Source organism: Eublepharis macularius, chromosome 13 (assembly GCF_028583425.1).
Source record: "Eublepharis macularius isolate TG4126 chromosome 13, MPM_Emac_v1.0, whole genome shotgun sequence".
Classification (NCBI taxonomy): domain Eukaryota; kingdom Metazoa; phylum Chordata; class Lepidosauria; order Squamata; family Eublepharidae; genus Eublepharis; species Eublepharis macularius.
In genome coordinates, this window is record NC_072802.1 from 17,136,523 (window position 1) to 17,153,971 (window position 17,449).

A 17,449-nucleotide genomic window follows, 5' to 3' on the forward strand; every position below is an offset into this window, starting at 1 on the left:
CATCTCCCATGCCGAGCCTGTAATCGTATGGTTCAATTTATCACCTCTGCATTTCCATCTTGCCGATCATTCTGAGCACGATTACTTAAGAGCAATCCCGTTTGAACGGTAGGTGGGACTTTGCTTGCAAATAAATGTGTATAAGATTGGGTGCATATTGTTTTCTCAGATAGGCTTGAAAATCACGCCCATGCAACCTAGGGCTGCGAAGTCCCCCAGTCGAGATTCCCCACTCCCAGCCTCTGCCCCCCGCTGCCACTCAGTGAGGGGGAAAGGCTCAAGGAAGGAGTCCAGGAGGCAAAAAAAACCCTCCCAGGCCAGCAAGTTGCATGTCCACTCCTGTCGGGCACAATGACATCACTTCCTCAAGTGCCAGGTTCACTCCCCCCTCCCACCAGGATGTGTGGTTCTGGGGATGTTTTAATATATCTCCTGTGGGATCAGGAGGACTTCCAAGAGCCGCTAAGGACCCCTTGGAAAACTATCCCCCCCCCCCATCACAAACAAAGGAGGTTGACAACCTCCAGACGGTGCTGAGAAATCTCCTGGAATTACAACTACAGAGGTCAGTTTCTCTGGAAAAGACAGCTGCTTTGAATGGTGGATTCCATGTAATTATAACCCACTGGAAGTCCTTCTTCAGGCCCCATTCCCAAATCTCCAAGAATTTCCCAACCCAGAGTTGGCAGCCCTGGGCAGAAGGAAGGGGACCCACTAATCTTAATGGAACGAAGTAGTGAAAAGCCTCCCTTCTAATACATAACCAGTTACTTCAATTCTTCTCGTGGTTAGAAAACATGGCAAGGGTTGTCTTTCTGCAGGAGAGTATTTTCTGTTACTTCAAGTCAAAGAAGTGTTAAAAAGACTGATTTTGGGTTCCTAGAGAGGCTTCTAGTTGTTGATGAAGTCCCACATCATGCCTAGTGAAAGGATGAGAAGAAAGTCAAGAAGATGGGCTTTTCAGAGCGACTCCGGCCGAGGGAATGTTGTTACCCGCTCTTGCAGCCCTGCACATATTTCTTCTGGATTGCATGGAAATAAGCTGTCAGCACTGCAAACCGACATGGAAGTAAGAGTCCCGTGTTCTCACAGCTGATTGGAGTCACAGCTATATGGGAGCAGTCTTTAGTGGCTGTCAAAATTCAGGGAGACTTTGGGATGGGATGTCAGAAGGGACGCATGACTGACTTGATTGTCGGCAAAGGCCCTCTTCACGCCGCTTTTGTAAAGCATTTTGGCTGCTGGTTCCTAGTGGATTTTTGGTGGCATTTCAAATCCAACTGGTTTGACTGCTGGTTTCTAATGGATTTTTCCCTACCTTTTCAGACAAAGCTGCGGATTTCTCATTTACAATGTGAGGTTGGACCATTTTTTTAAAAAAAAAAATCTTATTTTTCCTGTTCTCAGGTTTTCGATGCGTTTCACATTTGCTTCAGAGTACTGTTTGAAATGTCAACCACTCTTCCAACAGCACCACCTATTTATTTTCCGGCCCATTCCAGTGCATTCTCTCTCTCTCTCTTTTTTTTTGAATGCTATAACTTAACTCTATAGTGTAATGAGAGGTGTAGTCGGTTCTCTGAATTCCCAGCTTTTATTTTCCAAAAAAGTAAGTCTCTCACCTCTTCCATTGCGGATATACGGCTTTTCCCTTATATCTCTGCAATGGAAGGGGCTACATCTATCATTACAATGCTTGTGGTGTTATAGCAATATTTTTGTGCTGATTCTTTTAAAATGCAAAAGCCCTTGGAGGAGGAGCCACCATGTCCTCTACCAGAAAAGCGGCGCTGTTTGAAATGGTCACAGTGATTCACGTATGGCTCTTAAATGGTTATAATTGCTGTTTGAAACGGCTGCCCCCACTTCACTTTACACAAAGTCAGGGCAGCAATGGATAACAAGCGTGTTAAAACGGAAATGTGAAAGGGGCCTGTCTTCCCACAGCCTGTTGTGAGATGAAAAAATTGAGCTGGACTGCCTGTTTGCTTCCTGCATGAGTGCTTACTGCTCTGCCTGTGGCATGTGCAAGCCACACTTTGCATGCCCCAGTCCCACGAATCTGTGTGCCACAGTAATGCAGATGCAGGGCTAGGGAAACCCCAATTTGTGTGACCAAGACACGGATTGCATTTTGTTTGTTTACAGTGTATGGGTCTCATATTTGACACGCGCACAACGCACCCCCAAAAAACCCATTCTTGTTCAACAGAATGGCATAGGGAAAGGAGCAGAGATGAGTAAAACCTTCAAAAGGATTTTTGTAAGTAGGGTTGCCAGACTGAAAAGAAAAAAAACCCAGACCCTAGAGATACTCTCACACACGCTCCTGGGCCTGGTGTGATGATGTCACTTACAGAGTGATGTCATCACTAGCCACTTCTCAGGAGGCCAGGTGGGCAAGCAGGGCTGCATCTTCCCAGGGGCTGAGGAGACTGGCTGGACCGGCTACTTCTCTGGCACCCGGTCAGGCCCATTGCTGCCCAGATGCTGCAGAGGAGGTTGGCTGAGCCTGCTGCTTCTCTGGTGCCCAGTCAGGCCTGCCACTTCCTGGGCACAGAGGAGGAGGCTGGCTGGGCTGGGACCTCTTTTGGCACCTGGTCAGGCTCACTGCTACCCAGTGCGGTGGAGGAGGCTGGCTGGGCTAGCTGGGCTGGGCACTTCTCCAACACTCGGGTGGGCCTGCCACTTCCCAGGCAGACTGGAATCAGGGGAGGAGGCAGAGGCGGTGCAGGAGGCTGGGCTACCTGGAAGCAGGGGGAGGAGGCAGATCCAGTACCAGAAGGCCTTCTGGTACTGCTTGTGGATGCCAGCAGCCAGCTACCTCTCCTCCCTCACACTCAAAAATACTAGACATTTATATGTCTGGTATTATAACTGTGTTGCCCTCCGACAGTCCCAGAAAAAACCGGACTGTCCAAGGGAAAACCAGACACCTGTTTTTACACCTATTTATAAGCCTTCTAGGCACTCTTTAACTTTTCTCAGAATTTGTCAGATGTTTTGTCTGAGCAGTATCCACTACATTTTCCTTCAATTCTGCTTTGAGTGGAGTTCAGTGTCAGCCTGCCCTTCACTGGGCTGATTGCAACCTTTTTTGGCTTCTCTCAAAATTCTTCAGATAGATTGCCCATATGAGAACCTATAAATTCATCTCAAATTTTGATTTTGGGCAAAATTCTTGGATATCTGTGGAGAAAAGGGAAGTTGAGATTTGCTGAGGGCAGAAATTGAAATAGGAGCAGTTTTGAGATACGAATGGATAGACAGAGATAAATCTGTGTCGAGCTTTACCAGAGTTAGTCCCAGAACCTTCCTTGAGGGCTAGGCCTCAGTTTGAATTTTTAAAAAAGGAACTGGTTGCCTTTGAGCCTGTAGAGAGTACCAACTTCCTCCTTCACAATTACGTAACTGTAACCAAACATTTCAGAGGAGTAGAGGAATTCTGCATTAGAGCAAGAAATGGATTCCAGGGCTCACCTGAATTGTAATCTTGTTGTTAAAGTTTCCTTTGCACATACTCTTTCGAAGATACAAATGCTTATACTAGGTGTAAAATCCGTGGCTTGTTTTTCTGAACAATCCCATTTCTGCGGATAAATTCCAGTAGAATTGTGCATTGAGTTTTCAGTGAGGTTCCACATTTGCAAAGGCCATTTCATCTGTATAGGTGACGGTAAGGCTGTTGCCCTGGGCAATGAATACTCGACACAGGAAACAGGCCACAGTTTTATTGATTACAGCCATTGGACCATTGGCCAGGCATCGGGCAACAAATCCACTGCATCAAAAGGTCCCTTGCCACTCTATGGACATTTCCCCAGCACATCTGCTGGGCACCATGGGATGGCAGGGAGTGTACTCTCATCCAGACGAAGCCCAGGCAGCCCCTGCCTCCCAAGTGAAGCCTGCAGTGGCCAGCTGAAGACCATGTGGGGGGGGGTGCTCCCAGCTCTGGCTAGTCTTTGCAGACAGTGGAGAGGAAGAGAGACAGCTGCTGTTGGCATTTTGATAGAGAGAGTGCATTGGAGCTTGAATTTTCTTTGTGTGTGGTGGGATAGGGATATACCCCTTCAAGTTCCATGGCTGCTGCCAGGCTCTGGGCCAAGCTATTATTTATTATTGGTACCTTTCCTGGTACCTGCTCAAGTCAGGTTTCTGGGAGTGATGCAGTAGAGATCTTGACTTGGATGATGGCTGGAGGAGAGCCTGCTGGCTGCCACGAACAGCCAACCACGAACATGTTCGTGAACAGGGCCATGTTCGTGGTTGTTCGTGAGTCCCTGTTCGTGGATGGCAACGAACAATGAACATCATGTTCATTTTTTTTCCTGTCCGTGCCCATCTCTAATCACCAGAGACTGCTGGATAGGAGCCATGTCCTTCCTGCGCTCCTCCTTTGCTCCTCCAGGTGGACCTCCTCACCTTGATGCAGCATTTTCCCTCCGCTCCAGACTCGTTTCTCAGCTGCAACTTCTCCCATCAGTGAGACTGCAAGCCCCTTTTTGGAGCCTTCCTTTGAGCATCTTGCCATGGTACTTGCAAGGCGTTCTACTGAAGACTCTTTCCGTGCAGTGACTGTTGTATACTTTCCGTGAGCCTGAGCACAATGTCTTTGGGCCAATCAATCCGAGGCTGGGTTGTTTATGTAATGGTAAAAATCTGCCAGTCACATATAACGGGGCTTTGCAGAAGTTAATGCTAAAGTGGATTTTTGGGGGAATAAATGTGATCTGCTGTCAGGAGAATCTATGAAAAAGGCTCATATGTAACTACTTTTTAGATCTTACTATTGTATTGTATTGTCAGATGATGGTGATATTACAGCCAAACCTAAATAACTAAATGCACATAAGAAGTTGTTTACACAAGAGCTTCAGTGGACGTCACATGCTCTGTGTTCTTCAACTTGTTGAAGATGAATGCCAGCGGCCTGCTTTATTCAGAATCAGACCATTCGTCTGTCTTGCTCAGTATTATCCCCCTTGGCTGGCAAGAAGCTCTCCAAGGTCTCTAGGTAGAGGCCATTCTTGTTCCTGTTTCCTCTTAACTGGAGATGTCAGGAATTGAACCTGAGACTTTCCGCATTCAGAACACATGTTCTTTCACTGCGCCATAGCCCTGCCCTTGGCTAATTTGTTTGGAGTCATGCAATCCAGGAATCTCTGCATCTCCAATAAGAATAATTTCAGTTATGGAAATGAATGCATAAGCTTCAAAATCGGCACATGAACTATCAGTGCGTACAATGACTTGGACCCTAAGCAGTGCAAGCGGAGTTACACTTGAGGAAAGCAACTGCTTCAATCTCTCCCCCTCTGCGGCCATCTGCGTCCTCTGAAATTGTGATTCTGCAGATCACAACAGTAGGGTGCAGAATCAGCAGAAACTGGCATTCCTGTTCTCCACATATGGAAATGTGATCCGTTGGAGGAACTGCTGTAGCACTGAAGAAATAGCATCTTAAGATCTGAACCATTAAGTCTGCATAATATCGTACGTGGGCTGGGGTTGCATGGAGAAACACTGCACTTCTTGATTGTGTGAACTAGTCCATAGAGAACATATGATACATTTTACTTTGCAATAGTACAGCAGAACTCGTCGTAAACAGGATGGATGTTGAACGGTTCTGCCAAGAGTATACCATTTTCCCACAACTGCATCATGTCATGCCTGAATAATATCATCCGATGATATATTTTTTCATCTCCCGTGGAACAGCGAGTCTTTCAGCTTTCATAAAAGTATGACAGTTACAATCTCATTTAAAGGCTATCAACACTGACCAACATTACCATTACCTTTAAACACATTGCTGTGTCCTTGTCTTTGGAGTTACTGCTCTAAAACAATGTAATTCAGTGTACTTACCGTATACTGGTATCAGCAAAAAGATCTTTTGGTGTTTTCCTCAGCCTTATGGAGAGTGACGATGCCTGAAAAGCATTCGGAATGGGGTGGGGGAGGGGGCTTTATACAATTGTTCAGAGTTTAATTTCAGGTGAGGTTCACTAGAGTTCAGAAGACTCCAACCTGACTTTGAGCCCAGTGTTAGGGCCGTATGAATTCACATTGAAGGATGAAGGACAGCAAAACCGTCACAGTTCATGAACAATGTATGGGTCCTGATGGGGGTCTTTGTTATCTAATATTGTGTTCTGCTTGTGGGAACGAAGCCTTATATGACGTTCCCTCATCCTTAAACCACAGAAAGAGGTGTTTTTAAAATTCCAAAAATCACTGACTAGTTTATTTACTTTAGAGGGGAAAGGTCAGGTGAAATCAAGGTTTCAAAAATTCTGAGGTGTGTGTGTGTGTGTGTGTGTGCGTGCGTGCGTGTGTATACACACACACAGACACACACACACACATACAAGCCTTTTAGTATCTGGGAAGAGAATAAGAACTAATGCTCGTGCATGTTCTGACTTTACTTCAGATATATATATATATATATATATCAGATATATACTTTATATACCATATACTATACTTCAGATATATACCCCCCCCAAATGCCTTTCCAAGTGCCAAAACAGCTTCCCATTGCTGTTTTGGTACCTAAAAAGGTGAAGGGGTTAGAAACAAGTGCTCCTGCGGCTGCTGTGGCATATGTAGGCTCCAGATGGGGGCCTTGCAGCAACTTTTAAAAAAAACCAACAAATGCTTCTAAAATGGCAGCAGTGGCCACAATATAGACCTGTGACCGCTGCCACTAATAGTTCGGCCCAAAGCCTTTGGAGTTACGCTGTGGCTGTATTTAGAGGTTCCACTCCCCCAGTGGGGGCGGGGGATTCTCCAATCCTATCCTCTGCCCCCCCCTCACTTCTCACCTGGCCGGTGGGGGGGAAGGGTATGGGGACGGGCCCAGGAACCCCATAGCACACTTCCATGCACTCCAGAGCACTTCTGCATTGCGTCAGGAATTACATCATTCCCGGCGTGACACAAAAGCGTTCCAGAGCACCTGCTTGTGAGGTAAGTACTCGCATTGCCATTTCTCGCTTTGAAGCTCTGGGGGACCTCGCTGTATTCCAGTCATGGGAGGTTCAAAAACTATCATTTGCTGCAAGGACTGAACACACGAAGCTGCTTTTTACTGAGTCAGGCCATTGGTCTGTCAGGATCAGTATTATCTGCTGTGACTGGCAGTGGCTTGTCAGGGTCCCAGCTCAGCTCAGGTCTTTCTCAACACTCTTTTTAGCTGGAGATGCACAGGATTAGATCTGAGACCTTCTGCATGCAGAGCTAGTGTTGTATCCCAGTGCCGTGATCCCTGCCCACGGACTGATTCCCTGGAACTGAATAGATCTTTATACTTAACAGTCATTTTTACCCAGCATGCTTATCTTTTCTTCCTGTGCCTTTTAAGTGACAGCCAACTATTTTGTTTCTTTTGTTTCTGGAGAAATAGTGTTTCAGAAAGGGCAGGCAATAGACACGGGCGAAGTCGAAATCGGAGACCAGGTGATGCAGACTATCCCGCCAGGCCTCTTCTGGCGCTTCCTGATCATGATCCATCACCCAGTGTATCTGAAGTTCAATGTTTCCTTGGCAAAGGACTCTCTGCTGGGAATTTATGGGAGGCGCAATATTCCCCCCACTCATACACAGGTAACAGTTTTTTCACCTGTTCGGTGTTTTCTGATGAATGACACTTGCATGGAGTTGCGTATGTATATTTGTGTGTGTGTTGCGTGTGTGTTCATGACTGAGTTTGTGACAAATGCAGAGGTATTTTATGGTAATCTATTACAACAAAAAATTTAAAACAACAAAGAGTCTTGAAAGAGTAACAGAATGTTTGTGGGATAATCTTTCATGTGCCAGGACCCATTTAATCAGATGTGTGAAATGTGCAACTCAGACGTGATAGGCACTGAGATTAGTTAGCTCACTACAGCAAAAAAAAAAAATGGTCCCTCCTTCCAAGTTTTATTTATATCTTATTTTGCCAATTCGTCACAAGCTGGGAGTTGTTCACACCTGCTCTGATTGGATCCTTGGCTTGGTTCTCACATCTGCTCTGCAAAGGTATATAACACGCTGCCTTTGAATATGAGACATTCTGGCCTCGCAGTCTATAGAATTCCAACCTCTCCTCCTTTCATGCTTTTGTCTGTACCTTGAAGTATGTTTATTTCTGCCCACTGAGTGCAACTCTTCATGCGCCTGATAAGGTGGACGGTGGCTCATGAAAGCTTGTGCCACTATAAATTTGTTCACTTTTAAGGTGCAAAAGAGCTATTTATATATTTTTCAATATTAACCTAACTCTTATTGTTTCTTTCATGGAGGGCCATTTAGTGTTAATTATCAGTTCAGCCTTGGCAAATAGGAAAATCCAGGATTTTTTACTCCCTATAACTTGTCTGGCATAGAGATTACACACATCGTCTTTGCTGAAATGTGACACATCTCCAGTATCATATATAGTTCCAGTGAACCAGACTCTCTCCTCATTCATAGCTATATTACACATCTTCCTTTATGACCTCCTCTCAGCTTTAGTGCAGAAACACCGATCTTCTGGTCACAAATTGCCATAAAATAGCACCCCAGTCTGGTTATTTTCTGCTCTAACAAAAAACTATTGGTGCTGTTCTTCCTTCTGTAAAGGAACTATGAACCAACACCCCTAATCACCAGTTCCTAGGGGGGCATGAGCACAGCGGATGACCGTGAAATCCCAGGAAATGTTATTCTCTGCTTCCCAGTAGGGATATACTCAGGGCTTTTTTTCAGCTGGAATGCAGTGGAACGGAGTTCCGGCACCTCTCAACCTCTCAATTTAAACTTTAAAAAACTCCCCCCTTGTTCCAGCTGACCCAAAGTGACACCATTGTGTGGTCCTGAGTTCCACCACTGAGTTTCACCACCTCTTTTCCCAGGAAAAAAAGCCCTGGATATACTGCTTGGAGGCATCTGCTTGACCAGCAGAATAAGGAACTTGAAAACATGATGGGTTTTTTGACAATCTAGATATGAATAATGGATGATGATTGTCCCATTGAATAATTGGAAGTGGATGACTCACACATGCTAATATTTTGAACAATGGATTTCAGATAGCAATCAGTTGTTCTGGAAGGGAGTGTTTCTAAGAGGGGATATGTCACAAGGTAGAAGGGAACAGCTCCACCACCACCAAGAGAATTCTGAAGAGTACAGAATAGGCTTCTGCCCAGGTGAAACTTTTCAGAATCCTACAAGGAAATGTTAGAGAAGACCCTTCCCACCAAGAGCAAACACTTTTGAATTATGAGTACTGGGAATGGGAATTAACTGGCTTATTCGTTGACGTTCACCATGTCACTGAAACGGGCAGCAGAAAAAGAGTTTAGATATCTCAGGACACCCTGAGATATAATTCAGAAGCGTTTAAGTTGTGGATAATTAGAACTATATACAGGACTTTTTTCTGGGAAAAGAGGTGGTGGAACTCAGAGGGTTGCCAGCACAGGGGGCAACTGCTGGCGGGAGGAGGTGCCCCTGGTACCACATGCGCACGCGCAAAGTGCACGCACACTTCCAGGACCGCACAATGACATCACTTTGGATCAGCTGGAACAAGGGGGGAGTTTTTAAAAGTTTAAATCTCCCTCAGTGAAAATGGTCACGTGGCTGGTGGCCCCGCCCCCTGATCTCCAGACAGAGGGGAGTTTAGATTGCCCTCCATGCCAGTGGTGTGGAGGGCGATCTAAGCTCCCCTCTGTCTGGAGATCAGGGGGCGGGGCCACCAGCCATGTGACCATTTTCAAGAGGTGCCGGAACTCCATTCCCCTGCGTTCCCCCTGAAAAAAAGCCCTGACTATATATCCTAATGGGTTTACTGTGAACCGCGTGCCTTTTCTGAAGGCAGCAGACTATTTACAAGAGCATCTGTTTCAGAATTTTAAGTTTTCAGACTTTCCATAGAATTTAATTAGAGTTTATTTGGATCTCTTTCAGATCGAAATTCAGGCATAATGTAGGGCTTTTTTAAAAAAAAAATTTTTTTTGATGTTTTTCCAACTTTTCATTCTTTGGTGCTGGATACTCCAATGCTGCAGTAGCTTCATAATTAAATATGTTGATGTGTTTCTCCTGCCACTTATAATTTCTCTTTCTCTGACACATAACTTGCTTCCACCATTTGTTCATGCTAGCCTTTCAGTGTAATGTGCCCTCTTGCCCTATAGAGGGTGCACACACTGGCAGGGCTGCAGCAAGCCCTGATGACAGAAGACACTCATTGGCTGTGATACCACATCATGATGCAATCACAGTGGTATTAGAGGTACAGAACGAAGTCCGCAATCCCTGAGTATGTCCTGGTAGGGGTGCGCGTGCACACAAAAACAATATTTTTCAGATTTGGGTATCCAGAATACCATAAATATTTGGTATTCCCAGTATCTGGGTCCAAAACTACTATTATAGTATTCAGATTCAGGTTTTATTTGGAATTATAATTTGGAATTCAGCTTCATTATTCCCTGTGGGGAAAACTCTGGGGAGTTGGAGAGGCTGTTTTTCAAGCAAATTACACCAAAATTCTAGGGAACTTAGTTTAGCCTGTCTACTAAAGCCCCTCATATTTATTCTACAGGTCTCTGAACAAGGTGCCCCCAGCCACTGCCCATTGTTTCCTGTTGGAGGGGTTGGGTGGGATCCAAGGCTTTCTTCAGGACACAGGAAGCCTTAGTCAACACACAACAGCAACCAATGACCAAAAGTCTCACAATGCAAACAGAACCAACAAAGCCCACCACAACCAATGTCAAACCAGAGAATCCAGCAGAATCAAATTGAAGCAAGGGACACTGTTACAAGCCCAACAGAATCAGAGTCACTCACAGATGCCAGGAATAATGAAGGGCCAATGCACACCCAAAAGAACCGACATCAAATTAGAGAATCCCAGCGCCCAACTGGGCAAGCCAGTAGTTCTACCAAAGCAGCCAGCCAGACCTGGCAATGGCAGATGGCAAGCAAGCAACACTGACACAGACATACACACAATAACGTGTGCCCCCCCCCCCCCCCGGTTACCTGTGAAACTTGCAAAGAGGCATAAAAACAAGCTGCTGCAACCTTTTAAATGCAATTTGCAGATGTTTTCAAATATGTCTGGATTATTTATGAATGTAAATATACCCAAGTAAGACAGATACATCCTGATAAACCCAAATAATTCAGAAAGGGTATTTTTCAAGTATATTTTTAATGGGATATACTGAATCATACATCCCTATGTCCTTGCTTTGACAGCCTCTGCAATGTATATCTGTGCATAAGGCACATGGAAGATCATTTTCCCCATTGCCTGCTGGGTTCTTGTAACCTGCAGGCCCTTCTTTCCCATACTGCCACCTTCCCTAATCTAATGAAAAGCATGTCAATAGGGCTTGTGCTAAGAGCTAAAGAATAAAACCTTCCAATTGTTGGTTTTGAAATCATTGCACAGCCACAATGTGTTAAAGATGAGAAAAGCTTGTTGCTTTGCTCACAGCTCCCCCTGCACCTATCTATGTTGGATGATCAGCCAAATAGTTTCCCTGAAGGAATTTACTCAATTGGCCAAGTATAATTACCTGCATTTTGAGCACAAACCTGACAGCCAGTTAAAGCGCTTGTTCAGGTTGATGTAATTGCACCCATACCTCAATTCCAGTCCGATCATCTGCAGAGAACACTGAAAAACAGTTTATTTCAACTGTCTGGGGGTGGGGAGGAAATGGGCTGCCTTGTAAAGTTCCTAAACGGTTTGGCCAGAACCAGCACTGAAGAGCTGAAAACAGCAAAGAGCATACCCACATCTGCCCAACAAGCAAAAGCTCTTATTGGGTCATTTTTATTTCAGTTCGATTTCGTGAAGCTGATGGATGGGAAGCAGCTTATTAAGCAGGAACCCAAACATTCGGAGGAATCTCAGCAAGCTCCCAGGAACCTGATCTTAACATCAATGCAAGAAACAGGGTTCATAGAATACATGGATCAAGGAGCTTGGCACATGGCACTTTACAACGACGGGAAGAAAATGGAGCAAGTGCTTATGTTAACAACAGCCATTGGTAAGATTGGTTGGATTATTTATTCATTTCCTAATGGGGGAGAACTGAACGGGTAATAAATTATTCAGCCAGATGTTTCAGCCCGGCATCTATTATGCAGAATCACAAACGGAAAGCAACAGCTCACCGAGGACCACCGAACTCTTTTTGGTGTGAGCATCTGGCTGTCAGGTCAGAAATTCCTGATACTATAGGCCAAAATAAATTGGAAGAAACTGTCACTTGCTGCACAGCTTTTCATGCAGGAAAATCTGGATTGTAGCCCTCGTGTTTTAGTTTTTAGTTCTTTCTTGAATTCACTTTGGGGAGTGGCTTTTTACATATCAGTGAACTCAGCGATAGCATTGCTCAGATGTAGGGGATACAGTTTTCGGTCTGATACTAACTCACTCGGGCGATAAGTAGAGCTGATTCAGAATTATTACACAAATGAGAGGGATGGAGATTTGTTTCTTTGCTTTCGGCCTGAGCAAGATCTCAGCCGCTAAACCTTCATTCGCTGGATCTATTTCAGATAAACTTACAGGCTTTGTGAGAGGGAGGAGTGGAGTTGTTTTTGCTCCATATGTGTACATTTCCTTCACTGTAGGACTCCTTGAGCATCCATGTACAAACATCATGTTTGCATTTAGCCTACCTGTGAAATATGGAAGGAGCATCTGTTGGAATACAATGTGGACTGTGCAAGGATTTTCATAAAGTAATCAGAGAGGCAGGTGGAAATATCTGTGATGAATTGTGTTAAGTAATGGAAAATGACAGTGGCCTTCTAACACATAGTGGAATACAGTGAACCCCACTCTTTAAGAGTCGTGCCTCTAGACCCACCATCTGTGCATGGCTGACCCATTTCTAAAGGATCGGTGTGCAAAGATCCAGTATCTATGGGCCTGAACCATGTGGTTAGTAGGTGATATTAAATTCAGATCTTCACTACATGATTTGGGCTGCTTGGATTTTTTTCTGTATCGATTTTTTCACAAACATAACATCTATGTATGAATGGCCATGGGGCCCGGTCAGGAGGCAGGTATGTGTCCACTGGAAAGAGCAGACATGATGCATCCCTCCCTTACACAAAGCCTAGACTGGGGTGCCTGTGTAGCTGCTGCTGCCTGAAGCAGGGACTGGGGGGGGGGGGTCTTCACATGGTAATTAATCTGTGGAGCTGGCAAAAGCAGTGAATTCATCTTGTATTCCACTTGCTTGCAAATGCAAGTGTGTGATATGAGAAAGATCTCCCTGTCTGGGGTCCGAGGCTCAGCCCCCGGACTTGCCAGGAGGAGGGAATAAGGGGGGTGAAAGGCGCACACACCTACCAGGGACACCGATACCAAGCCAGAGGGGCCAGAAACCCCTGCCCATGCCACAGGGGGACCAGCAGCAACATCCACCCTGGGGAACTAGCCAAAACCCAGGAGGCCAGGGCAGCACCTCATGCGCAGAGGCGGAGACAGCCAAACCGCGTTGCCTGGAAAGGCTCTGCCTGCCCCACCCTGCAGGAAAGGATAAGATTTCAGGGAGGAATGAGAGGCACGTGAGATACATGAGAATAAGAGACAGCATAGTGCCTTGGATAGAGCGTCAGGCTACAACCATGGCGAACCAGGTTCAAACCCCTCCTGTGCCATGAAGGTCACTGGGCGACCTTGGGCCTGTCATTCTCTCTCAAGCTGTCCTACCTCACAGGGATATGGTCGGGATAAAGGTGGCGGGGGGGGAAGGGGACCATGTATGAGCCTCAGTGCGGAAGGATAAGGTAACAGATTATAATAATAAACAGTAAACAGCAACATTTTTCATCATGGTCAATTGCAGAATGAAACACCGCTTGTGTTCTGAGCTGTCAAACAGAACGTAGTGAGTAGGATTCCATGGATCCATTCCACTAGCAGAGGAGCTTTCCTCTGGTTGTGAGCAACCTTTTCCTAGTGCAAGATACTTACAGTGCAATTTTAAGTGGAGTTACTCCAGTCTAAGCCCATTGGAATCAACGGGCTTAGACTGGAGTGACTCCACTTAGGATTGCTCTGTTAGAAACTCCTTCAGCCAGTGGATTGTGTCTCTGCTAGTGGAACACCGCCAGTATTTCAAAGACACTTTACTTACGTGAGTATTGTGAATGTCGTTTCTTCTGCTTCTTCTTACTCTCCTCTGAAGTTGGAGGAATCCCTTGCAAAGCAAGGGGTTGTGCTCCAGGTGCCTCCTGCCTTGTTCACTTTTTGTATGCTTTTCTCTCTTTTTGTGTGTGTGCCATTTCTTTGCATAACAGAAATGATGGACGACTGCTCCACTAACTGCAATGGAAACGGAGAGTGCATCTCTGGCCACTGCCACTGTTTCCCAGGTTTCCTTGGGCCCGATTGTGCACGAGGTAGGGCGGTGTAATTGAAACATGAAAGAAGAGCATAAATGGGTTTTGAATGAGCCTTCGGTTATTGTGAAAAGTGGCCAACCGGCCAGGATATTAGCACTTGGACTTAGCCGGTGGGTGAGGATGCCAGCGTCAGCAGTTTTGAAATGACCCCTTAATGTCATCTTCCCAGCTACTGAACAGGTTACAGCAGAGATGACTATGAGCTGGAACATAAAAATCCAGTTTAAAGTTAAGGCAATTTAACGAAACAAGTTTGAATCTGCACGTAGTATTTGGATCGCTCCCCAGATAAGCATGTTCTATTTCATATTGTTGCTCACTGAGCCAAGATAGACATGATGGCATCGGCTCATTTTCTCCAGTGTTTAACTGGTTCAAAGACTGAGCATAACTCTGGCTTTGCTTCAGAATAGAAATGGAAACACAAGCCCGAAGAACAGGGTTGCCACTTAAAAGTTGGGTGCATAAAAGCTCCCAGCTCTTTGCAGTTATGTGGCCTGAAGCACCTACTGTCAAATTTCAGGCACCTATGCTGAGCTTGCTGCTCTTGGTAACTGGAAATTTTGTCTTGATGAAACTGATCAAGATGCTAGTTAATGTTTCTAGGCCTCTATCTTTTGTTCTGGAAAACTGACACAAAACTTCTCCAAAGCATTATTATAGCCTGTAGCAAGCAGTATCTTGGAAATGTATCTTTAAACGTAGTTTCCAAAATGCATCTTGTTATAGCTGTGTTCAAACATCACAGCCACACTGTGGCTTGTCCATTAAGGGAGCAAGTCTTGGAATTCTTTAGGCTTGCACATTCCCTCTTTTCTCCATTTGTACTGTGCTTGGAGACTGAAGAATCCCTGGTTCCCAAGAAACCATAGCTTATTGTCAGGTCGAAACTGTGATTTTTCCAATTTTCCTGCAAACTAGGATCCCAAGCCAGAATTAAACTGTGGTTTGGATTCTGACTTTGTGGAGAAAGAACAAACTCCAGTTTGTCCAGGCTCCCATATTCAGACTTATGATTAACTGGGGCTACTTGAAAATACCTTCCATAGCCACATGCTGTGTGCAGAGAAGGAGGACAAGCCTAAAAACATGACTATTAATTTAGTTTGGTTAATATCACAAACAAACAGTGCAACCTTGTTCTTGTAAAAAGAAGCTACTGTTCGTCCTTGATTTCTGAATGCAGCTAGGTACACACTCTGGCCAAATTGTAGCTAAAACTGTATCAGAGAGGAACATTATTTTGCAAACTACTGAATGGAAGTAGATGCTAGGGGTATGCACTAAAAATAATTGTATTTTTCACATCCAGGTATTGGGAAGGCCATAAATATCAGTATTCCTCTATATTTGGGTCCTCCCATACCAGTTTGGGGGGCGGGCAGGATTCCCAAATTAACTGGGTCTATTGTTCCCTATAGGGGAATTTTTCCAGGAGGCTGGAATGGCTGTTTTTCATGCAAATTACACCAAAATTGCAGCAGAGCAGTGCTGGTTCTCCACTAAAATTTCAAATAAACTCCACCAAGTTTCAAGTAAATTATGTCAAGGGGTCCAATTCTACAGGCCCCTAAACAAGGTTCCTCCAGCTACTCTCTGTTGTTTTCTATGAGAGGTGGCGGGGGGGTGGGGGAGCCAATGCTTTTTGCAGGGCAAAGAAACCTTAGCCAAACACACAAGAGCCACCACTGACTAAAAGGTTCCCAATGCAAAAGCAACCAACAAAGCCCAACAGAACCAAAGAATCCTAGCAGAACTAAGCTTGCAGCAGGAAGCAGAAGTGAGACACAGACAGACCAGAGCAGCCAAAAGCATGTACTCCAGAAAATCTCCCCTGGAAGCCACCTGCAGCCGGGCCAGTGAAATATTGGTATATCCAGGAATATTGGATATCAATCCAGATTCTCAAATGTACCCAGAAAATACTGATAAGGTATCTTTCAGGTATATTTTTAAACTGAAAATACTATTGGTTGTTGTGGGTTTTCCGGGCTGTATTGCCGTGGTCTTGGCATTGTAGTTCCTGACATTTCGCCAGCAGCTGTGGCTGGCATCTTCAGAGGTGTAGCACCAAAAGACAGAGATCTCTCAGTGTCTGAAGATGCCAGCCACAGCTGCTGGCGAAACGTCAGGAACTACAATGCCAAGACCACGGCAATACAGCCTGGAAAACCCACAACAACCATCGTTCTCCGGCCGTGAAAGCCTTCGACAATACATTGAAAATACTATTGCGTACATCCTTGGATGCCTTAAATGCCTTGGAAGCTCTGAAATAATAAAAAGAAGGATGTGACAATGCAACGCAGGAAACAGAACTAGTGAAATCTTTGTATGAAGCTCTTGTAGAAGTCATAAACATGGACCTGTTCCATCATCTGCAGATTCCTGCCCAGTGTTGTGCAGCGGGAACGGGGAGTATGAAAAGGGCCATTGTGTGTGTCGCAACGGATGGAAAGGGCCTGAGTGTGATGTTCCTGAAGAGCAGTGCATTGACCCCACCTGCTTCGGCCATGGGACTTGTATCATGGGAATTTGTATCTGTGTCCCTGGATATAAAGGAGAAATATGCGAGGAAGGTATGTGCCTTGCGTGCGTGCTTGCTCTTGCGTGCGTGCTTGCTCTTGCTTGCTCGTTTGCTTACTTTCTTCCTTGGACTGTAAACCTGGACTTTTTAAAGAAGAAGCCATATGTTCTACAGTGACACTGCCAAGGAAGCACACCTGGTTTTTATCAATAATATTAAACAACCTTCAGAGTGATGGAGAGAGCACATTTGTAATGTCAGAGGATACGTCTCTGTCACAAAATATTGGTTATACGAATGGACACATTTAAATTTTATAGTGTTCGCTTGTAAATGAGAGAAGTTCTTGCTCAGTGCTGAGTGAGCATTGGGTGGCAAAGGCAGTTGAAACAAAAAGAGACCAAGTTTGGTTCAGGGTTTCATACTGAGACTGTGGACAGCAAGGTCCTATTCATGGTTTAGCCTCCATTCTCACTGCATGGCATT

The 17,449-nt window shown here is 45.1% G+C and overlaps 1 protein-coding gene across 2 annotated transcripts in view; it reads left to right on the top strand.

Annotated features, from left to right (window-relative positions):
* Window positions 1–17,449, top strand: part of TENM1 (teneurin transmembrane protein 1) — a 468,106-nt gene that overhangs the window by 223,523 nt on the left and 227,134 nt on the right. Inside the window, exons 7-10 of one of the 2 annotated variants that reach the window (XM_054996443.1) lie at window positions 7,412–7,617; window positions 11,849–12,059; window positions 14,332–14,433; window positions 16,821–17,015. In XM_054996443.1, the coding sequence (XP_054852418.1) occupies window positions 7,412–7,617; window positions 11,849–12,059; window positions 14,332–14,433; window positions 16,821–17,015 (714 nt within the window). The remainder of the gene's footprint in view (window positions 1–7,411; window positions 7,618–11,848; window positions 12,060–14,331; window positions 14,434–16,820; window positions 17,016–17,449) is intronic. The other variant, XM_054996444.1, reaches the window with a different exon arrangement.